At 48.6% G+C, this 18,918-nt stretch overlaps 1 protein-coding gene across 7 annotated transcripts in view; it reads left to right on the top strand.

The window, feature by feature from the left end:
* Positions 1–18,918, top strand: part of HDX (highly divergent homeobox) — a 64,393-nt gene that overhangs the window by 16,945 nt on the left and 28,530 nt on the right. Inside the window, exon 8 of one of the 7 annotated variants that reach the window (XM_077286467.1) lies at positions 1,187–1,380. The exons of the other annotated variants lie outside the window; for them this stretch is intronic. Coding sequence (XP_077142582.1) covers positions 1,187–1,221 — 35 coding nt within the window. The 3' untranslated portion in view covers positions 1,222–1,380. Of the gene's footprint in view, positions 1–1,186; positions 1,381–18,918 lie in introns of those variants that run through there. 7 annotated transcript variants of the gene reach the window in all.

Raw genomic sequence — 18,918 nt, 5'->3', positions numbered from 1 at the left:
TAATTAAAATTAAAAGACACTTTATTTCAACAAAAGTTAAAATTCACACAGATATTAACAATAAAATTTAAAAAGGTGCCTGAAACCACAAAAAACAGACAAAAAGGAGGTCAGCTGAAGCAGTGTACATCAATACACAGGTAAATATATTGGCACGACTACATATGTCCTGCTGATTTATGATAACATCAGAGTTGAATGTTCAGGATAGCAGAGAACATGTAAAAGCCAAATGGTGTAACATTTAAAAAAAAAAATAAAACTTATTGCAAAAAATGTTTATGCCCCAGTTACATGCATTTAATAAATAAAGTATATATAATTGTTACTTACATGAATATAATTGTAATTAAAAATACTTTTCTAAGCCCCCCGCTCTGTTCAATAATCCCCCTATTTGTTGGAATTATATCGAGTTTAGACAATTCTCTATGAGATAAATATTTTGCGCTGAAACATTGTAACGAGCCATCAGCACCGGAGATGTGCCCTGCTGATATTATATTCAGCTCCTGGGATAGGCTGTGCTGTTACTTGTAACAGACCCCCAGCAGGGAGAAGCATTGGGTCAGGACTGGTTTTTGGCCTCTGACTATGAAGAGAAGGGTGATCCCCATTCATTGGCAGTAAGCAGAGATGCTGAAGGTGTTTGTTGCTTGGCCGGCATCGGAGCGGACCCTGATGTCTTCGTCCGGCAGTGCCTGTACCGGAGGCCGAGGTCTGGTATCTCGTGCGGCCGGACGCCAGCGCTCTCACCTGCGCCCACAGCGACGTTGGCACCATGGCGGCCGTCTCTGCGCTGTGATTATTATACAGGGAAATCAGACGCGGCCCGGATCACTTACTCGTTACTAATTAAAATGACAGATGTCTCCCGTGTTCGCTTACATGAGCGCTCTTCATTACGCTGCGCAGATTATTCTGTCCACCGTCCAGCAGCTGATTGAATTTGCCGGTACTCAGGGGAATGAGTGATGGACGCTTTTTTTTTTTTTTTTGGACCCTTTGCCCAAAAATCAATTGTGAATGTTGTCAGATTGATATAAGTGAAGCACACACTGCAAGGGAAGGGTTAGGTAGGAGACACAGGCACCGCCATATCGGTTTTGCTTTGTCCCCACTATTACAGTAGTGTAAGGGTTTTTGTTACTTTTTTTTCTTAATTTCTTCTTTTTCACATCTTCAGAAATTCAGCAATTTTGCCATTTCCACTGGTGCTGACATCTAGTGGCCCAATAGCTGCACTGCAGGTCGATCCCAGATAAAGTGTCTCACTTTACAGCCTGCAGAAAAGTTGTTCCAGATACAAGCTGACTCACAAGGTGGATGCTTTCTCTCCTAAAAACTTCACAAGTCACAAGTTCCATCTTTGCAAAGGTTTGTGGAGCTGTAGAGAAGCTGCTGCCAGAATCCTGGAACAGCCGCGTAATTCTCACCCTTTACCCCGACATAAACACCACAGTCAGCTCCATAGACATAGACTGGCATTAATCTGATGCATGCTACGGTTATGTACGGTTATACATATACAGATGACTGCCCTCTACCACCGGGGAAATATCCACCTACGGAGTATACATGTCTGAGGTGTATACACCTTATTCTACACAGGTTGGTTAATGGCTTTACAAGATCTCGTTATAAAGTAAGTCACGTCCTAGTGAGGAGTAAGGTGGAGTTATGGGAGAAGCTAGTGATGTCATAGTGAGAGGTAAGGAGGAGTTATGGGAGAAGCAGTGATGTCACAGAGAGGCAGTGATGTCATAGTGAGAGGTAAGGTGGAGTTATGGGAGAAGCTAGTGATGTCATAGTGAGAGGTAAGGAGGAGTTATGGGAGAAGCAGTGATGTCACAGAGAGGCAGTGATGTCATAGTGAGAGGTAAGGTGGAGTTATGGGAGAAGCAGTGATGTCGCAGTGATGTCACAGTGAGGCAGTGATGTCATAGTGAGAGGTAAGGTGGAGTTTTGGGAGAAGCTAATGATGTCACAGTGAGGCAGTGATGTCACAGTGAGGCAGTGATGTCATAGTGAGAGGTAGGGTGGAGTTATGGGAGAAGCTAATGATGTCACAGTGAGGCAGTGATGTCATAGTGAGAGGTAAGGTGGAGTTATGGGAGAAGCTAATGATGTCACAGTGAGGCAGTGATGTCATAGTGAGAGGTAAGGTGGAGTTATGGGAGAAGCTAGTGATGTCATAGTGAGGCAGTGATGTCATAGTGAGAGGTAAGGTGGTGTTATGAGAGAAGCTAGTGATGTCACAGTGAGGCAGTGATGTCATAGTGAGGTAAGGTGGAGTTATGGGAGAAGCAGTGATGTCACAGTGAGGCAGTGATGTACTAAGTGAGGTAAGGTGGTGTTATGAGAGAAGCTAGTGATGTCACAGTGAGGCAGTGATGTCATAGTGAGAGGTAAGATGGAGTTATGGGAGAAGCAGTGATGTCACAGTGAGGCAGTGATGTCATAATGAGAGGTAAGGTGGCGTTATGAGAGAAGCAGTGATATCACAGTGAGGCAGTGATGTCACAGTGAGAGGTAAGGTGGAGTTATGGGAGAAGCTAGTGATGTAACAGTGAGGCAGTGATGTCATAGTGAGAGGTAAGATGGAGTTATGGGAGAAGCAGTGATATCACAGTGAGGCAGTGATGTCACAGTGAGAGGTAAGGTGGAGTTATGGGAGAAGCTAGTGATGTAACAGTGAGGCAGGGATGTCATAGTGAGAGGTAAGGTGGAGTTATGGGAGAAGCAGTGATGTCACAGTGAGGCAGTGATGTCATAATGAGAGGTAAGGTGGAGTTATGAGACAAGCAGTGATATCACAGTGAGGCAGTGATGTCACAGTGAGAGTTAAGGTGGAGTTATGGAAGAAGCTTTTGATGTCACAGTGAGGCAGGGACGTCCTAGTGAGAGGTAAGGTGGAGTTATGGGAGAAGCTAATGATGTCACAATGAGGCAGTGATGTCATAGTGAGAGGTAAGGTGGAGTTATGGGAGAAGCTAATGATGTCACAGTGAGGCAGTGATGTCCTAGTGAGAGGTAAGGTGGAGTCATGTCCCCGTAGTATATGGACAATGATGATTCCAGAATTCGCGGCAGACTGTGCCCGTCGCTGATTTTTCGAGGCAACCTTTATGACATCATCGTCGCCATAGCAACCATTATGACATCTACGTCGATACTGTGCCCGTCGCTGATTGGTCGAGGCCTGGCGGCCTTGACCAATCAGAGACGCGGGATTTCTACGTCATGATATTGTATGAAATCTATATATATAATTGTCTAAGGGTTTAATTGTCTGTCTGTCCTGGAAATCCCGCGTCTCTGATTGGTCGAGGCCGCCAGGCCTCGACCAATCAGCGACGGGCACAGTATCGACGTAGATGTTAGAATGGTTGCCATGGCGACGATGATGTCATAAAGGTTGCCTCGACCAATCAGCGACGGGCACAGTCTGCCGCGAATTCTGGAATCATCATTGTCCATATACTACGGGGACATGCATATTCTAGAATACCCGATGCGTTAGAATCGGGCCACAATCTAGTATAATATAAGTTGTAGTCTCTCATTTCCAGCACCTATAGGGTGGGCGTTGACCCCCCCTTCTCTTCAGGGTTTAGCTTTTCTTTTCAATGGGTAACCTGAAGCTTGTGTGTGAGCAGGGTGTGGCTTTAACCTGGTGACCAATCCTGCTAAGCCACCTATGGTCCCTCCCTTAGCAGTCAGAAATGTCTTTGTCTCCAGAGTCTCAAAATGTAAAGATCTCTGACCTCAGTGAATATAATTAACCAGCCCTTTAGTGATGCCCCGAGGCTAGAGTATATAAGTCTCTACTCTTAACCCAGCCCAGAGAGTCAGCAGAGTTTTTTGCCTGAGGAGCTGTACTATGCACTGGGACATCTGGGGTCTGCCTGCCAGCATGGTTTTGCCTGAATAACTGAGAACATGTGAGTTTTACCTTTCTTATTTAATCCCTGTTATTTTTATAATTACCTTGTACATTTTCAATTGTCTCATATTGTAACATCCTTATATGTCTTTTGTAAACACTGCCTTTTCGGAGTAAAATATATAAATTACTAGTTTCCGTTTCTAAAACGTACCTTAAGCCTTCTGAAGGGAATTACGCTACTGTTTGGGGTTAGCTTCGGACCCGTTTAATCGAAGCTGAGCTGGTGGCAGCATACCGCTGTACTGGGTAGTTGGGAGTCGTGGTAGCGACTGCGGCGTTGATAATTATTGTTCCTGCCTGAGTGGGAGTATTTATATTGCCTCGCTGCAGCGTGCCCAATAGCCAGTACAAAGCAGGCAGCCTTTCTGGCGACTAATCACCCTAGGTGCAGTACCTAATCTGACCTGAGAGAAAGGGGGGGCGCTAGAGAGCTGCAAGTTTTAAGTGGAACTATAAGCGGGATATACATAAATCCCTGCAGTTCGTGGTATATCGAAGAGCAGTGGGATGCCTAAAATAAGCCCCTGCGGTAAACTAAGAGGTCAATAGCCTTGTGTGTGTTTTTTCATCACATTGTAGCAGTGGAGGGATAACTAAGATAAGCCCCCCTGCACATGTGATAGCCGTCTGTTGGCCTAAAGTCACGCGATCCGTGAATCATGACAAATTGGGTGCAGCGGTGTGGATTCATGACAAATTGGTGGCAAGGCGGTGGGATATTAGAGCATTAGTGATTTGGTTTGAGCAATCATTCCTCTCACTAAAAACTTGCAAAGTTCTTGCGAGGACTCTGCGCAATTAAGTTTGGAGAACGAACTCAGTGTTTATTAGTCCAGAGACAATTGTGTGTACTGGTAATTATCCCTTCCCTTTCTCTTCGTTTTTCTGTCCTATCTTTTATTTGGCAACCATGGTTGTGCTGGGAGAAACCTGTTATGACCAGCAGACCAGAGACACCCTTATTGCCTTATGCAAGTCAGAGCACATTGACTTTGCAGGCCAAAACAAAGCCCAACTGGTCGCAGTTCTGGTGCAATGGTAAGCCGCTCTAGACCACTCTCAGAGCCCAGTGGCCGCAGAAGCCAGCACAAGCGAACATGGTGCTGCAGCAGAGGTCCAACCACTGAATATGGGCCCTACCAGCAACCAGGGCGGTTTGGACCCCAGTCTGCTGGCTGTCTTGGAACTACTCCCCGCCAATGACCGTGATGGACGTCGGCAGCTGATCCAGCAATACCAGGAGCGGGAGTAGCAGCTGCAATTAGCCCGACTGCAAATGCAGGGGTCGTCCCAGTCCAGCCATGAGCCCAGCAGCGCTCAGATACCGAAGCCCCGGCCCGATCACTTTCCTGTTATGGAAAAGGACGGGGACTTGGACACTTTTCTGCGGGCATTTGAGAAAGCCTGCAGACAGTATCGGCTGCCTACAGATGAATGGGCCCGATACCTGACACCAGGGCTGAGAGGCAAAGCTCTGGAGGCGTTTGCTGCCCTCCCTCAAGAACAAGATGGTGACTATGAGGCCATCAAGCGGGCTCTGATAGCCAAGTACCAGCTTACACCCGAGGTGTACCGTAGAAAGTTCCGGAACCTCCAACGTGGCCCACACGACAGTTACAGTGATGTGGCACATGGACTGGGGACCCACTTTGACCAGTGGACCCAAGGACTGTCAGTGACCACCTTTGCACAGCTGCGAGACCTGATGATCAAAGACCAGTTCTTACATCTTTGCCCAGCTGAGGTGCGACAGTTCGTGATGGACTGAGAACCCAAAGACGTGACGAAAGCAGCGCAGATTGCCGATGCCTATGAGGCCAACCGTAGTTCGGAAGTGCGGAAGCCAGTCACCACCAGCTGGAGAGGGGGTAAGCCTGCAACCAACGCCAGTACCCCTGCCAGCTAACACACCAGAGGTCCCGTCCCCGTAGCCAACAGCACCAGACCTACCACCGATCCTCGACAGTGTTTCGTCTGCAACCGGACTGGTCATATCAGTCCCTACTGTCCAGACAGGCCGAAGAACTCCCAATCCAAGGCCCCAGGGCCTAATGCAGCAGTTCTTTTGGTGGGTGGTGTGGCTGGGAGGGTGTGTGACAACGTACAGCACGTCACTGTGGGAGGCCATGTTGCTACAGGCCTCAAGGACACCGGGGCTGAACGAACCCTCATCCGACCCGAACTGGCGGCCCCTGAAGAAATCATTCTGGGGAAAACTCTAACTGTCACTGGGATTGGGGGCATCAGCTGTCCCTTGCCAATGGCCTGGGTTTATATTGATTGGGGTGTTGGGAGCGGGGTGAAGGAAGTGGGGCTGTCTGATAATTTGCCCACTGATGTTTTGTTGGGGACTGATTTGGGGAGGATGGTTGCATACTACGTCCCTGACACCCCTCCCCAATCTGCTAATAAGGGTAACGTTAACCCTGATGATGATGATAATGATGGGAAATCGCATGTGTTACCTGACCATGCTTTATCTTGTAATGATGCATCTAATAACCATTTTTTCCCTAGGATTGATGGTGAAAATGTTGTACCTGTGCCCACTTCTGTGAAAGTTGATGTGTCCATAGGTACAGGAGTGCTCAGCCACGTCGCTCTGCGGAGTGAGACGGCTGAGGAACCCCTAGCAGGGGCAAGTGTCGGTGCTACAGGAAATGGGGAGATACATGGGAACCGTGAGGAAGGTGATGCCATGCAATTGACCAGTGCCACCGAGGAAGGTAACTGGCCCATAAGTAGCACTGCTCCTGAGGTAATGGGGGTGGATGGGGAGGTAGAGCCCATAGCAGCGTCGGTTGATGGGTCTGTAGAAATCCCCGGGGAGACAGCCTACGTAGCTGCTGTCACCTGCAGTCAGAGTACCCGGGACGCAGATAACTGTCTGCCTTCCGGACCCTCCTCAGTCCTCGTTGTGACTGAACCAGAGGTGGACCCAGAGCAGGTTCCAGAGGGTTCCCATGGGGAAGGGACCCTGACGTCGCTTCTGGCTTCCCCTAGCCAGGAGTTTCAGGCCGCTCTGCACACAGATGTGAGCCTAGAGAGTTTGAGACAACTCGCCGAGACGCCCATCTCCGAGACTGATAAGGAGAGGGTGTTCTGGGAAAGAGGAAGGTTGTACCGGGAGACAGTACCCGGAAAATCGCAAAAGGAGTGGTTGAGGGAAAGACAGCTGGTCGTCCCGCAGCAATTCCGGAGTGAGTTGTTACGGATTGCCCATGAGATCCCGCTAGCTGGACACTTGGGGATCAGCAAAACAAAGGCTCGGCTGTCTCAACACTTCTATTGGCCTAAGATGGGGACAGATGTGTCAAACTACTGCCGCTTCTGTGTCACCTGTCACAGAGTGGGGAAGGCGGGGCCTGCTCTTAAGGCTCCCCTGATCCCTTTGCCAGTGATAGAGGAGCCTTTCCAGAGCATCGCGGTGGACATTGTGGGCCCGCTGGCCGTCCCCAGCAGCTCTGGAAAGCAATACATCCTTACTGTGGTAGACTACGCTACCCGGTACCCAGAGGCAGTAGCTCTGTCGTCAACTAGGGCAGATAAGGTGGCAGATGCCCTGTTGGCTATCTTTTCACGTGTAGGATTTCCCAGGGAGATGCTCACTGATCAAGGGACCCAATTCATGTCTCGCCTAATGGAGGCTGTTGTGAACTCTCTTTGGGCTCCCCCTGGTGGCTCTTTTTGTTATTTTGCAGGTTTCTGGCTGGGATCAGCTGTCTCGTCATCTGCTAGTCAGGTTTCCTATTTAATCCACCTGGTCCTTCATTCCTTGCTTGTTGTCGTTGTATTCAGTGCTATTCTGATTGCTCCTGTCTACATCCGTTATCAGTCTCTCAAGAGAAGCTAAGTTTTGTTTGCTTATTTTTGCTCATCTGTGTTCAAGATGTTTCCTAGTATATGATGAGTTTTGTCCAGCTTGCTAATATGTGATTTCCTTGTTTGCTGGTGCTCTGGGGTGCTGAGTTGCTCCCCCCACATCGTTAGTTGGTGTGGGGGTTCTCGCATTCTCTGCGTGGATATTTTTGCATAGGGTTTTTTACTGACCGCACAGATCCCTTGCTATTTTCTGCTATCTAGCGTTAGCGGGCCTCATTTGCTCAACCTGTTTTATCTCTGCGTTTGTCTTTTCCTCTTAACTCACCGTTATTATTTGTGGGGGGGCTTCTATATCTCTGGGGTTATTTCTCTGAGGCAAGTGAGGTCTTTACTTTCTCTTTAGGGGTAGTCAGTTTCTCAGGCCGTGAAGAGACGTCTAGGATTTCAGGAAACGTTCCACGGCTGCCTATAGTGTTTGCGGTTAGGATCAGGTTTGCGGTCAGTCCAGTTACCACATCCCCAGAGCTCGTCCTATTATCTTCTACTTAGCTGGTTAGATTTGTGATCCTAAGCCACTGAGGATCATAACAGTACAACAGGCCATAAAAGTGTTTAATGCATCGCAGAAGTGGGATAAGAGAAGTCCTGAGTACAATTTTTTTTTTTTTTTCCTCTCCCTTTGCTGCAGTCTGTCCAGCTTCTCTCATCCCCTTAATCTCTGGGTGGCTTTGAGTTCAGCTGCAGACATGGATATTCAGAGTCTGACTTCTAGTGTGGATCATCTTGCTGAAAGGGTGCAAGGCATTCAGGATTTTATTGTTCACAGTCCTATGTCTGAGCTTAATGTACCTATTCCTGAGTTGTTTTCTGGAGATAGATCTAGGTTTCTGAATTTTAAGAATAATTGTAAATTATTTCTTTCTTTGAGACCTCGTTCCTCTGGTGATTCCGCTCAGCAAGTTAGAATTGTTATCTCCCTGTTACGTGGCGACCCTCAAGATTGGGCTTTCTCCCTGGCGCCAGGAGATCCTGCATTGCTGAATGTGGATGCGTTTTTTCTGGCACTTGGATTGCTTTATGAGGAACCTAGTCTTGAGAACCAGGCAGAAAAGGCCTTGCTGGCTCTCTCTCAGGGTCAGGAGGAAGCTGAGGTGTATTGTCAAAAATTTCGGAAATGGTCGGTGCTTACTCAATGGAATGAGTGTGCCCTGGCTGCAAATTTCAGAGAAGGTCTTTCTGAAGCCATTAAGAATGTTATGGTGGGGTTCCCCACGCCTGCGAGTCTGAATGAGTCAATGGCTTTGGCCATTCAGATTGATCGGCGTTTGCGGGAGCGCAAACCTGCGCACCATCTGGCGGTGTTTTCTGAACAGAAACCTGAGTCTATGCAATGTGATAGGACTCTGACCAGAATTGAACGGCAAAATCATAGACGTCAGAATGGGTTGTGCTTTTACTGTGGTGATTCAGCTCATGTTATCTCAGCATGCTCTAAGCGTACAAAAAACTTCGCTAAATCTGTCACCATTGGTACTGTACAGCCTAAATTCATTTTGTCTGTTACTTTGATTTGCTCTCTGTCATCCTACTCAGTTATGGCTTTTGTAGATTCAGGTGCCGCGCTGAATCTGATGGATTTGTCATTTGCCAAGCGCTGTGGTTTTATTCTTGAGCCATTACAGTTCCCTATTCCATTGAAGGGAATTGATGCTACACCATTGGCCAAGAATAAACCTCAATACTGGACTCAGGTGACCATGTGTATGACTCCTGCACATCAGGAGGTGATTCGCTTTCTTGTATTATATAATTTGCATGACGTTGTCGTGTTGGGTCTGCCATGGTTGCAGGCTCATAATCCAGTCCTGGATTGGAAAGCAATGTCTGTGTTGAGTTGGGGTTGCCAGGGAATTCATGGCGATGCTCCATTGGTATCAATTGCTTCCTCTACTCCTTCTGAAGTCCCTGAATTTTTGTCGGACTACCAGGATGTATTTGATGAGCCCAAATCCAGTGCCCTACCTCCTCATAGGGATTGTGATTGTGCTATAAATTTGATTCCTGGTAGTAAGTTCCCTAAGGGACGACTGTTTAATTTGTCTGTACCAGAGCATGCCGCTATGCGGAGCTATGTAAAAGAGTCTTTGGAGAAGGGACATATTCGCCCCTCCTCGTCCCCTCTTGGTGCGGGATTCTTTTTTGTGGCCAAGAAGGATGGTTCGTTGAGACCCTGTATAGATTATCGCCTTCTAAATAAAATCAAGGTCAAATTCCAGTATCCCTTACCATTGTTGTCTGATCTGTTTGCTCGGATTAGGGGGTCTAGTTGGTTCACCAAGATAGATCTTCGCGGTGCGTATAATCTTGTGCGTATAAAACAGGGCGATGAATGGAAAACAGCATTTAATACGCCCGAAGGCCATTTTGAGTACTTGGTGATGCCTTTTGGACTTTCTAATGCCCCTTCTGTGTTTCAGTCCTTCATGCACGATATCTTCCGAGAATATCTGGATAAATTTATGATTGTGTATCTGGATGATATTTTGGTATTTTCAGATGATTGGGAATCCCAGGTGAAGCAGGTCAGGATGGTATTTCAGGTCCTGCGTGCCAATGCCTTATTTGTGAAGGGTTCCAAATGTCTCTTCGGAGTCCAGAAAGTTTCCTTTTTGGGCTTTATTTTTTCTCCTTCTTCTATTGAGATGGACCCAGTCAAGGTCCAGGCTATTCATGATTGGACTCAACCTACATCGGTTAAGAGTCTTCAGAAGTTCTTGGGTTTTGCTAATTTTTACCGTCGCTTCATTGCTAATTTTTCTGGTGTGGTTAAACCTTTGACGGATTTGACCAAGAAGGGTTCTGATGTGACTAACTGGTCTCCTGCGGCCGTTGAGGCCTTTCAGGAGCTGAAGCGCCGGTTTTCTTGGGCTCCAGTTTTATGTCAGCCACATGTCTCTCTTCCCTTCCAGGTCGAGGTTGATGCTTCTGAAATTGGAGCAGGGGCTGTTTTGTCACAGAGAAGCTCTGATTGCTCTGTGATTAAGCCATGTGCCTTCTTTTCAAGAAAATTTTCGCCGGCTGAGCGAAATTATGATGTTGGTAATCGGGAGTTGTTGGCAATGAAGTGGGCATTTGAGGAGTGGCGACACTGGCTAGAGGGAGCTAAGCATCGTGTGGTGGTCTTGACTGATCATAAAAATTTGATTTATCTTGAGTCGGCCAAGCGGTTGAATCCTAGACAGGCTTGTTGGTCGTTGTTTTTCTCACGTTTCGATTTCGTGGTCTCGTACCTTCCTGGTTCGAAGAACGTGAAGGCTGATGCTCTTTCTAGGAGTTTTGTGCCTGACTCCCCTGGAGTTTCTGAGCCGGCTGGTATCCTCAAAGAGGGGGTAATTTTGTCTGCCATTTCCCCAGATTTGCGACGGGTGTTACAGGAATTTCAGGCGGATAGACCTGACCGTTGTCCATCAGAGAGACTGTTTGTCCCAGATAGATGGACCAGCAGAGTTATTTCCGAGGTCCATTCTTCAGTGTTGGTGGGTCATCCTGGGATTTTTGGTACCAGAGATTTGGTGGCTAGATCCTTCTGGTGGCCTTCCTTGTCGTGGGATGTGCGTTCCTTTGTGCAGTCCTGTGGGATTTGTGCTCGGGCTAAGCCTTGCTGTTCTCGTGCCAGTGGTTTGCTTTTGCCTTTGCCAGTTCCTAAGAGGCCTTGGACGCATATTTCCATGGATTTTATTTCGGATCTTCCGGTCTCTCAGAGAATGTCTGTCATCTGGGTGGTTTGTGATCGTTTTTCTAAAATGGTCCATTTGGTGCCCTTGCCTAAGTTGCCTTCTTCCTCCGATTTGGTTCCGTTATTTTTTCAGAATGTGGTTCGTCTGCACGGCATCCCTGAAAACATTGTGTCTGACAGAGGATCCCAGTTTGTGTCCAGATTTTGGCGGTCCTTTTGTGCTAAGATGGGCATTGATTTGTCTTTTTCGTCGGCCTTCCATCCTCAGACGAATGGCCAAACCGAGCGAACTAACCAGACCTTGGAAACTTATTTGAGATGTTTTGTTTCTGCTGACCAGGATGATTGGGTGACTTTTTTGCCATTGGCCGAGTTTGCGCTTAATAATCGGGCTAGTTCGGCTACTTTGGTTTCGCCTTTTTTTTGTAATTCTGGTTTTCATCCTCGTTTTTCCTCGGGTCAGGTTGAGTCTTCTGACTGTCCTGGGGTGGATTCTGTGGTGGATAGGTTGCAGCAGATTTGGAACCATGTGGTGGACAATTTGACGTTGTCACAAGAGAAGGCTCAGCACTTTGCTAACCGTCGTCGCTGTGTGGGTCCCCGACTTCGTGTTGGGGATTTGGTGTGGTTGTCTTCTCGTTATGTTCCTATGAAGGTTTCTTCTCCTAAGTTTAAACCTCGTTTTATCGGTCCTTATAAAATTTTGGAAATCCTTAACCCTGTGTCATTTTGTTTGGACCTCCCGGCATCGTTTACCATCCATAATGTGTTCCATAGGTCTTTGTTGCGGAGGTATGTGGTGCCTGTGGTTCCTTCTGTTGAGCCTCCTGCTCCGGTGCTAGTTGAGGGAGAATTGGAATACGTGGTGGAGAAGATCTTGGATTCTCGTATTTCAAGACGGAGGCTTCAGTATTTGGTTAAGTGGAAGGGCTACGGTCAGGAGGATAATTCCTGGGTTGTCGCCTCTGATGTTCATGCGGCCGATTTGGTTGGTGCCTTCCATGTGGCTCACCCTGATCGCCCTGGGGGTTCTGGTGAGGGTTCGGTGACCCCTCCTCAAGGGGGGGGGTACTGTTGTGAACTCTGTTTCCGGGCTCCCTCCTGTGGTCGTGAGTGGTACTGTGTGAGTTCTCTCTTTGGGCTCCCCCTGGTGGCTCTTTTTGTTATTTTGCAGGTTTCTGGCTGGGATCAGCTGTCTCGTCATCTGCTAGTCAGGTTTCCTATTTAATCCACCTGGTCCTTCATTCCTTGCCTGTTGTCGTTGTATTCAGTGCTATTCTGATTGCTCCTGTCTACATCCGTTATCAGTCTCTCAAGAGAAGCTAAGTTTTGTTTGCTTATTTTTGCTCATCTGTGTTCAAGATGTTTCCTAGTATATGATGAGTTTTGTCCAGCTTGCTAATATGTGATTTCCTTGTTTGCTGGTGCTCTGGGGTGCTGAGTTGCTCCCCCCACATCGTTAGTTGGTGTGGGGGTTCTCGCATTCTCTGCGTGGATATTTTTGCATAGGGTTTTTTACTGACCGCACAGATCCCTTGCTATTTTCTGCTATCTAGCGTTAGCGGGCCTCATTTGCTCAACCTGTTTCATCTCTGCGTTTGTCTTTTCCTCTTAACTCACCGTTATTATTTGTGGGGGGCTTCTATATCTCTGGGGTTATTTCTCTGAGGCAAGTGAGGTCTTTACTTTCTCTTAAGGGGTAGTCAGTTTCTCAGGCCGTGAAGAGACGTCTAGGATTTCAGGAAACGTTCCACGGCTGCCTATAGTGTTTGCGGTTAGGATTAGGTTTGCGGTCAGTCCAGTTACCACATCCCCAGAGCTCGTCCTATTATCTTCTACTTAGCTGGTTAGATTTGTGATCCTAAGCCACTGAGGATCATAACAGGAGGCTCTCTGTCGGAGAATGCAGGAGAAGCACCTGGTATCGAGTGCGTATCACCCACAGACCAATGGCTTGTGTGAACGCTTCAATGGTACCCTCAAACAGATGCTACGCATGCTGGTTGAGACACAAGGGCGCGACTGGGAGCGGTGCCTCCCACACCTGATGTTCGCTTACCGAGAGGTTCCGCAGGCCTCGACGGGGTTCTCCCCCTTCGAGCTCCTGTACGGCAGGCGAGTCCAGGGACCCCTTGGGTTGGTTAGAGAATCCTGGGAAGAGGAGCTGAACCCTTCCGAAGTGTCCATAGTGGAGTATGTCATGTTCTTCCGTGACAAGATGCAGACCTTAACGCAGTTGGTGCATGACAACATGACGGAGGCTCAGGCTGATCAGAAGCACTGGTACGACCAGAACGCCCGGGAGCGGACCTACCACGTGGGTCAGAAGGTGTGGGTGCTGGTCCCCGTACCAAAGGATAAGCTTCAGGCAGCCTGGGAGGGCCCGTACGTCGTCCACCAACAGCTCAACCCGGTCACCTACGTGGTCACGCTTGACCGCGCTCGGGGTAGGCGAAAGGCCTTTCACGTCAACATGATGAAGGCTCATCACGAACGTGAACCCTTCGTCCTACCGGTCTGCAGCTTACCCGAAGACAGGGAGGAAGACACCCTCCTGGACATGCTGGCCCAAGCCAAGGCTGGTGGGTCCATTGAGGACGTGGAGGTAAGCGCCTCGCTAACTGAACCACAGCGGTTGCAGTTGCAAACCACCCTGGAACCCTTCCGGGTCGTCTTCTCCAACCGACCTGGAAGGACTGAGTTAGCAGTCCACGAGGTGGACACCGGGAATCATGCCCCACTACGGCGAACACCCTATCGAATCTCCGACCAGGTGCAGCAGGTTATGCGCCAGGAGATCGATGAGATGTTACAGCTGGGGGTGATTCGACAGTCAAAAAGCGCGTGGGCCTCACCCGTAGTCCTCGTGCCAAAGAAGGACCGGACCACCCGGTTCTGTGTGGACTACAGGGGGCTCAATGCCATTACAGCCTCTGACACGCACCCAACGCTGCGCATCGAGGAGCTGCTTGAGAAGTTAGCTGGCGCAAAATACCTGACAATAATGGATCTGAGTCGAGGATACTGGCAGATTCCCCTGAGCCCCGAGGCGCAGGAGAAGTCCGCCTTTATCACACCCTTTGGACTGTACGAGTCCACGGTCATGCCCTTCGGCATGAAGAATGCCCCTGCCACTTTCCAGCGGATGGTCAACCTCCTGCTTCAGGGACTGGAGGAGTACGCCGTGGCGTATTTGGATGACATAGCCATCTTCAGTCCCTCCTGGAAGGAACCCCTGCAGCATCTCGAGGAGGTGCTCAGGCGAATTCACCGAGCAGGACTATCAAGCCGGGAAAGTGCCAGATGGGCATGAGGGAGGTCCACTACCTGGGGCACCGGGTAGGCGGAGGCACCCTAAAGCCAGAGCCTGAGAAAGTGGGAGCGATCGTGGACTGGCCCACTCCCAGGACCAAGAAACAGGTGATGTCCTTCCTGGGCACCGCAGGGTACTATAGGCGCTTCGTACAGCACTATAGTAGCCTGGCAAAACCCTTGACGGACCTCACCAGGAAGAAGCTGCCCCACATCGTCAACTGGACCGATGGCTGTGAGGGGGCCTTTCAGGCGTTGAAAACAGCACTGTGCAACGCCCCGGTGTTGAAATCAGTCGACAGCAGTCGACCGTTCTTGGTGCAGACCGACGCCAGCGAGTTTGGCGTTGGTGCTGTTCTCAGCCAGGTTGACTCGGAGGACCAAGAGCACCCCGTGTTGTACCTGAGCCGGAAACGTTTGCCGAGGGAAGTGGCCTACTCCACCATTGAGAAGGAGTGCCTGGCCATAGTCTGGGCCCTGCAGCGCTTGCAGCCCTACTTGTATGCCCGTGCCTTCACGGTGGTGACTGACCACAACCCTCTGTTCTGGCTAAACGCCATGTGTGGAACCAACGGCAGGTTGCTACGCTGGAGCCTTGCCCTTCAGCAGTTTGACTTCACCATTGAACACAAAACGGGCAGGGAGCATGGAAATGCAGATGGGCTGTCCTGCCGGGGTGAACCTGCTGAGGTGCGCATGGAGGATTACCGAAAGGTCCTGCCTCCGTAGCGCAGACCAAAAGGGGGAGGTGTCACGATGTATGAAATATAATATAAGTTGTAGTCTCTCATTGCCAGCACCTATAGGGTGGGCGTTGACCCCCCCCTTCACTTCAGGGTTTAGCTTTTCTTTTCAGTGGGTAACCTGAAGCTTGTGTGTGAGCAGGGTGTGGCTTTAACCTGCAGGTGACCAATCCTGCAAAGCCACCTATGGTCCCTCCCTTCTCGGTCAGGAATGTCTTTGTCTCCAGAGTCTCAAAACGTAAAGATCTCTGACCTCAGTGAATATAATTAACCAGCCCTTTAGTGATGCCCCGAGGCTAGAGTATATAAGTCTCTACTCTTAACCCAGCCCAGAGAGTCAGCAGAGTTTTTTGCCTGAGGAGCTGTACTATGCACTGGGACATCTGGGGTCTGCCTGCCAGGATGGTTTTGCCTGAATAACTGAGAACATGTGAGTTTTACCTTTCTTATTTAATCCCTGTTATTTTTATAATTACCTTGTACATTTTCAATTGTCTCATATTGTAACATCCTTATATGTCTTTTGTAAACACTGCCTTTTTGGAGTAAAATATATGATTTACTAGTTACCGTTCTCCTGTTCTAAAACGTACCTTGAGGGTATGTGCACACGCTGCGGATTTTGCTGCTGATCCGCAGCGGATTTGACGCTGCGGATCCGCAGCAGATTTCCCAAAGTTTACAGTACCATGTAAACCTATGGGAAAAAAAATCTGCTGTGCACATGCTGCGGAAAATTCCGCGCGGAAACGCAGCGGATTACATGTCAATAGGGCGACTAATCACCCTAGGTGCAGTACCCAATCTGACCTGAGAGAAAGAGGGGGCGCCAGAGAGCTGCAAGTTTCAAGTGGAACTGTAAGCGGGATATACATAAATCCCTGCAGTTCGTGGTATATCGAAGAGCAGTGGGACACCTAAAATAAGCCCCTGCTGTAAACTAAAAGGTCAGTAGCCTTGTGTGTGTTTTTCATCACATTGTAGCAGTGGAGGGATAACTAAGATAAGCCCCCCTGCACATGTGATAGCCGTCTGTTGGCCTAAAGTCACCCCAATCCGTGACATAGGTGTGACGGTCACGGTGTGAATCGTGACAAATTGGGTGCAGCGGTGTGGATTCATGACACTAGTGATGTTACAGTGAGGCAGTGCCATCCTAGTGAGAGGTAAGGTGGAGTTATGGGAGAAGCTAATGATGTCACAGTGAGGCAGTGATGTCATAGTAAGAGGTAAGGTGGAGTTATGGGAGAAGCAGTGATGTCACAGTGAGGCAGTGATGTCATAGTGAGAGGTAAGGTGGAGTTATGGGAGAAGCAATGATGTCACAGAGAGGCAGTGATGTCATAGTTAGAGGTAAGGTGGAGTTATGGGAGAAGCTAATGATGTCACAGGGAGGCAGTGATGTCATAGTGAAAGGTAAGGTGGAGTTATGAGAGAGGCTAGTGATGTCACAGGGAGGCAGTGATGTCATAGTGAGAGGTAAGGTTGAGTTATGGGAGAAGCCAGTGATGTCACAGTGAGGCAGTGATGTCATAGTGAGGTAAGATGGAGTTATGGGAGAAGCTAGTGATGTCACAGTGAGGCAGTGATGTCAGTGAGAGGTAAGGTGGCGTTATGAGAGAAGCAGTGATGTCACAGTGAGGCAGTGATGTCATAGTAAGAGGTAAGGTGGAGTTATGAGAGAGGCTAGTGATGTCACATGGAGGCAGTGATGTCACAGTGAGAGGTAAGGTGGAGTTATGGGAGAAGCAGTGATGTCACAGTGAGGCAGTGATGTCATAGTAAGAGGTAAGGTGGAGTTATGGGATAAGCAGTAATGTCACAGTGAGGCAGTAATGTCATACTGAGAGGTAAGGTGGAGTTATGAGAGAGGCTAGTGATGTCACAGGGAGGCAGTGATGTCATAGTGAGAGGTAAGGTGGAGTTATGGGAGAAGCTAGTGATGTCACAGTGAGGCAGTGATGTCATAGTGAGAGGTAAGGTGGCGTTATGAGAGAGGCTAGTGATGTCACATGGAGGCAGTGATGTCACAGTGAGAAGTAAGGTGGAGTTATGGGAGAAGCAGTGATGTCACAGTGAGGCAGTGATGTCATAGTAAGAGGTAAGGTGGAGTTATGAGAGAGGCTAGTGATGTCACATGGAGGCAGTGATGTCACAGTGAGAGGTAAGGTGGAGTTATGGGAGATGCAGTGATGTCACAGTGAGGCAGTGATGTCATAGTAAGAGGTAAGGTGGAGTTATGGGATAAGCAGTGATGTCACAGTGAGGCAGTAATGTCATACTGAGAGGTAAGGTGGAGTTATGAGAGAGGCTGGTGATGTCACAGGGAGGCAGTGATGTCATAGTGAGAGGTAAGGTGGCGTTATGAGAGAGGCTAGTGATGTCACATGGAGGCAGTGATGTCACAGTGAGAAGTAAGGTGGAGTTATGGGAGAAGCAGTGATGTCACAGTGAGGCAGTGATGTCATAGTAAGAGGTAAGGTGGAGTTATGAGAGAGGCTAGTGATGTCACATGGAGGCAGTGATGTCACAGTGAGAGGTAAGGTGGAGTTATGGGAGAAGCAGTGATGTCACAGTGAGGCAGTGATGTCATAGTGAGAGGTAAGGTGGAGTTATGAGAGAGGCTGGTGATGTCACAGGGAGGCAGTGATGTCATAGTGAGAGGTAAGGTGGAGCTATGGAAGAAGCTAGTGATGTCACAGTGAGGCAGTGATGTCATAATGAGAGGTAAGGTGGAGTTATGAGAGAAGCAGTGATGTCACAGTGAGGCAGTGATGTCATAGTGACAGGTAAGGTGGAGTTATGAGAGAGGCTAGTGATGTCACAGAGAGGCAGTGATGTCATAGTGAGAGGTAAGGTGGAGTTATGGGAGAAGCTAATGATGTCACAGGGAGGCAGTGATGTCATAGTGAGAGGTAAGGTGGAGTTATGAGAGAAGCTAGTGATGTCACAGTGAGGCATTGATGTCACAGTGAGAGGTAAGGTGAAGTTATGAGAGAAGCTAGTGATGTCACAGTGAGGCAGTTATGTCATAGTAAGAGGTAAGGTGGAGTTATGGGAGAAGCAGTGATGTCACAGGGAAGCAGTGATGTCATAGTGAGTTGGGGGCATTTGGGGGGAATTTTGGGACTGCCCAAATGCAGGATCTTACTTTAAAAAATGTGTCTGGCAATGTGACTGGGGTTGCTCAAGAGCCGGGGCCGACACCAGGGTTTCATATTTCACTTTAAAAGAATAACTGCTCTATTGGGTCACTAAGCTGAGAAAGGAAGTGATAGAGAAGTTGTTGGTGCCCTGTCCCTATAGGCATAGGGTATTAGATCTGGCCCATTTTCATGTCTTAATTGGGCATCTGG

The sequence above is a fragment of the Ranitomeya variabilis genome, chromosome 2 (genome assembly GCF_051348905.1).
Source record: "Ranitomeya variabilis isolate aRanVar5 chromosome 2, aRanVar5.hap1, whole genome shotgun sequence".
In the NCBI taxonomy this organism is placed as follows: domain Eukaryota; kingdom Metazoa; phylum Chordata; class Amphibia; order Anura; family Dendrobatidae; genus Ranitomeya; species Ranitomeya variabilis.
This window is presented reverse-complemented; position numbering and strand designations above follow the sequence as displayed.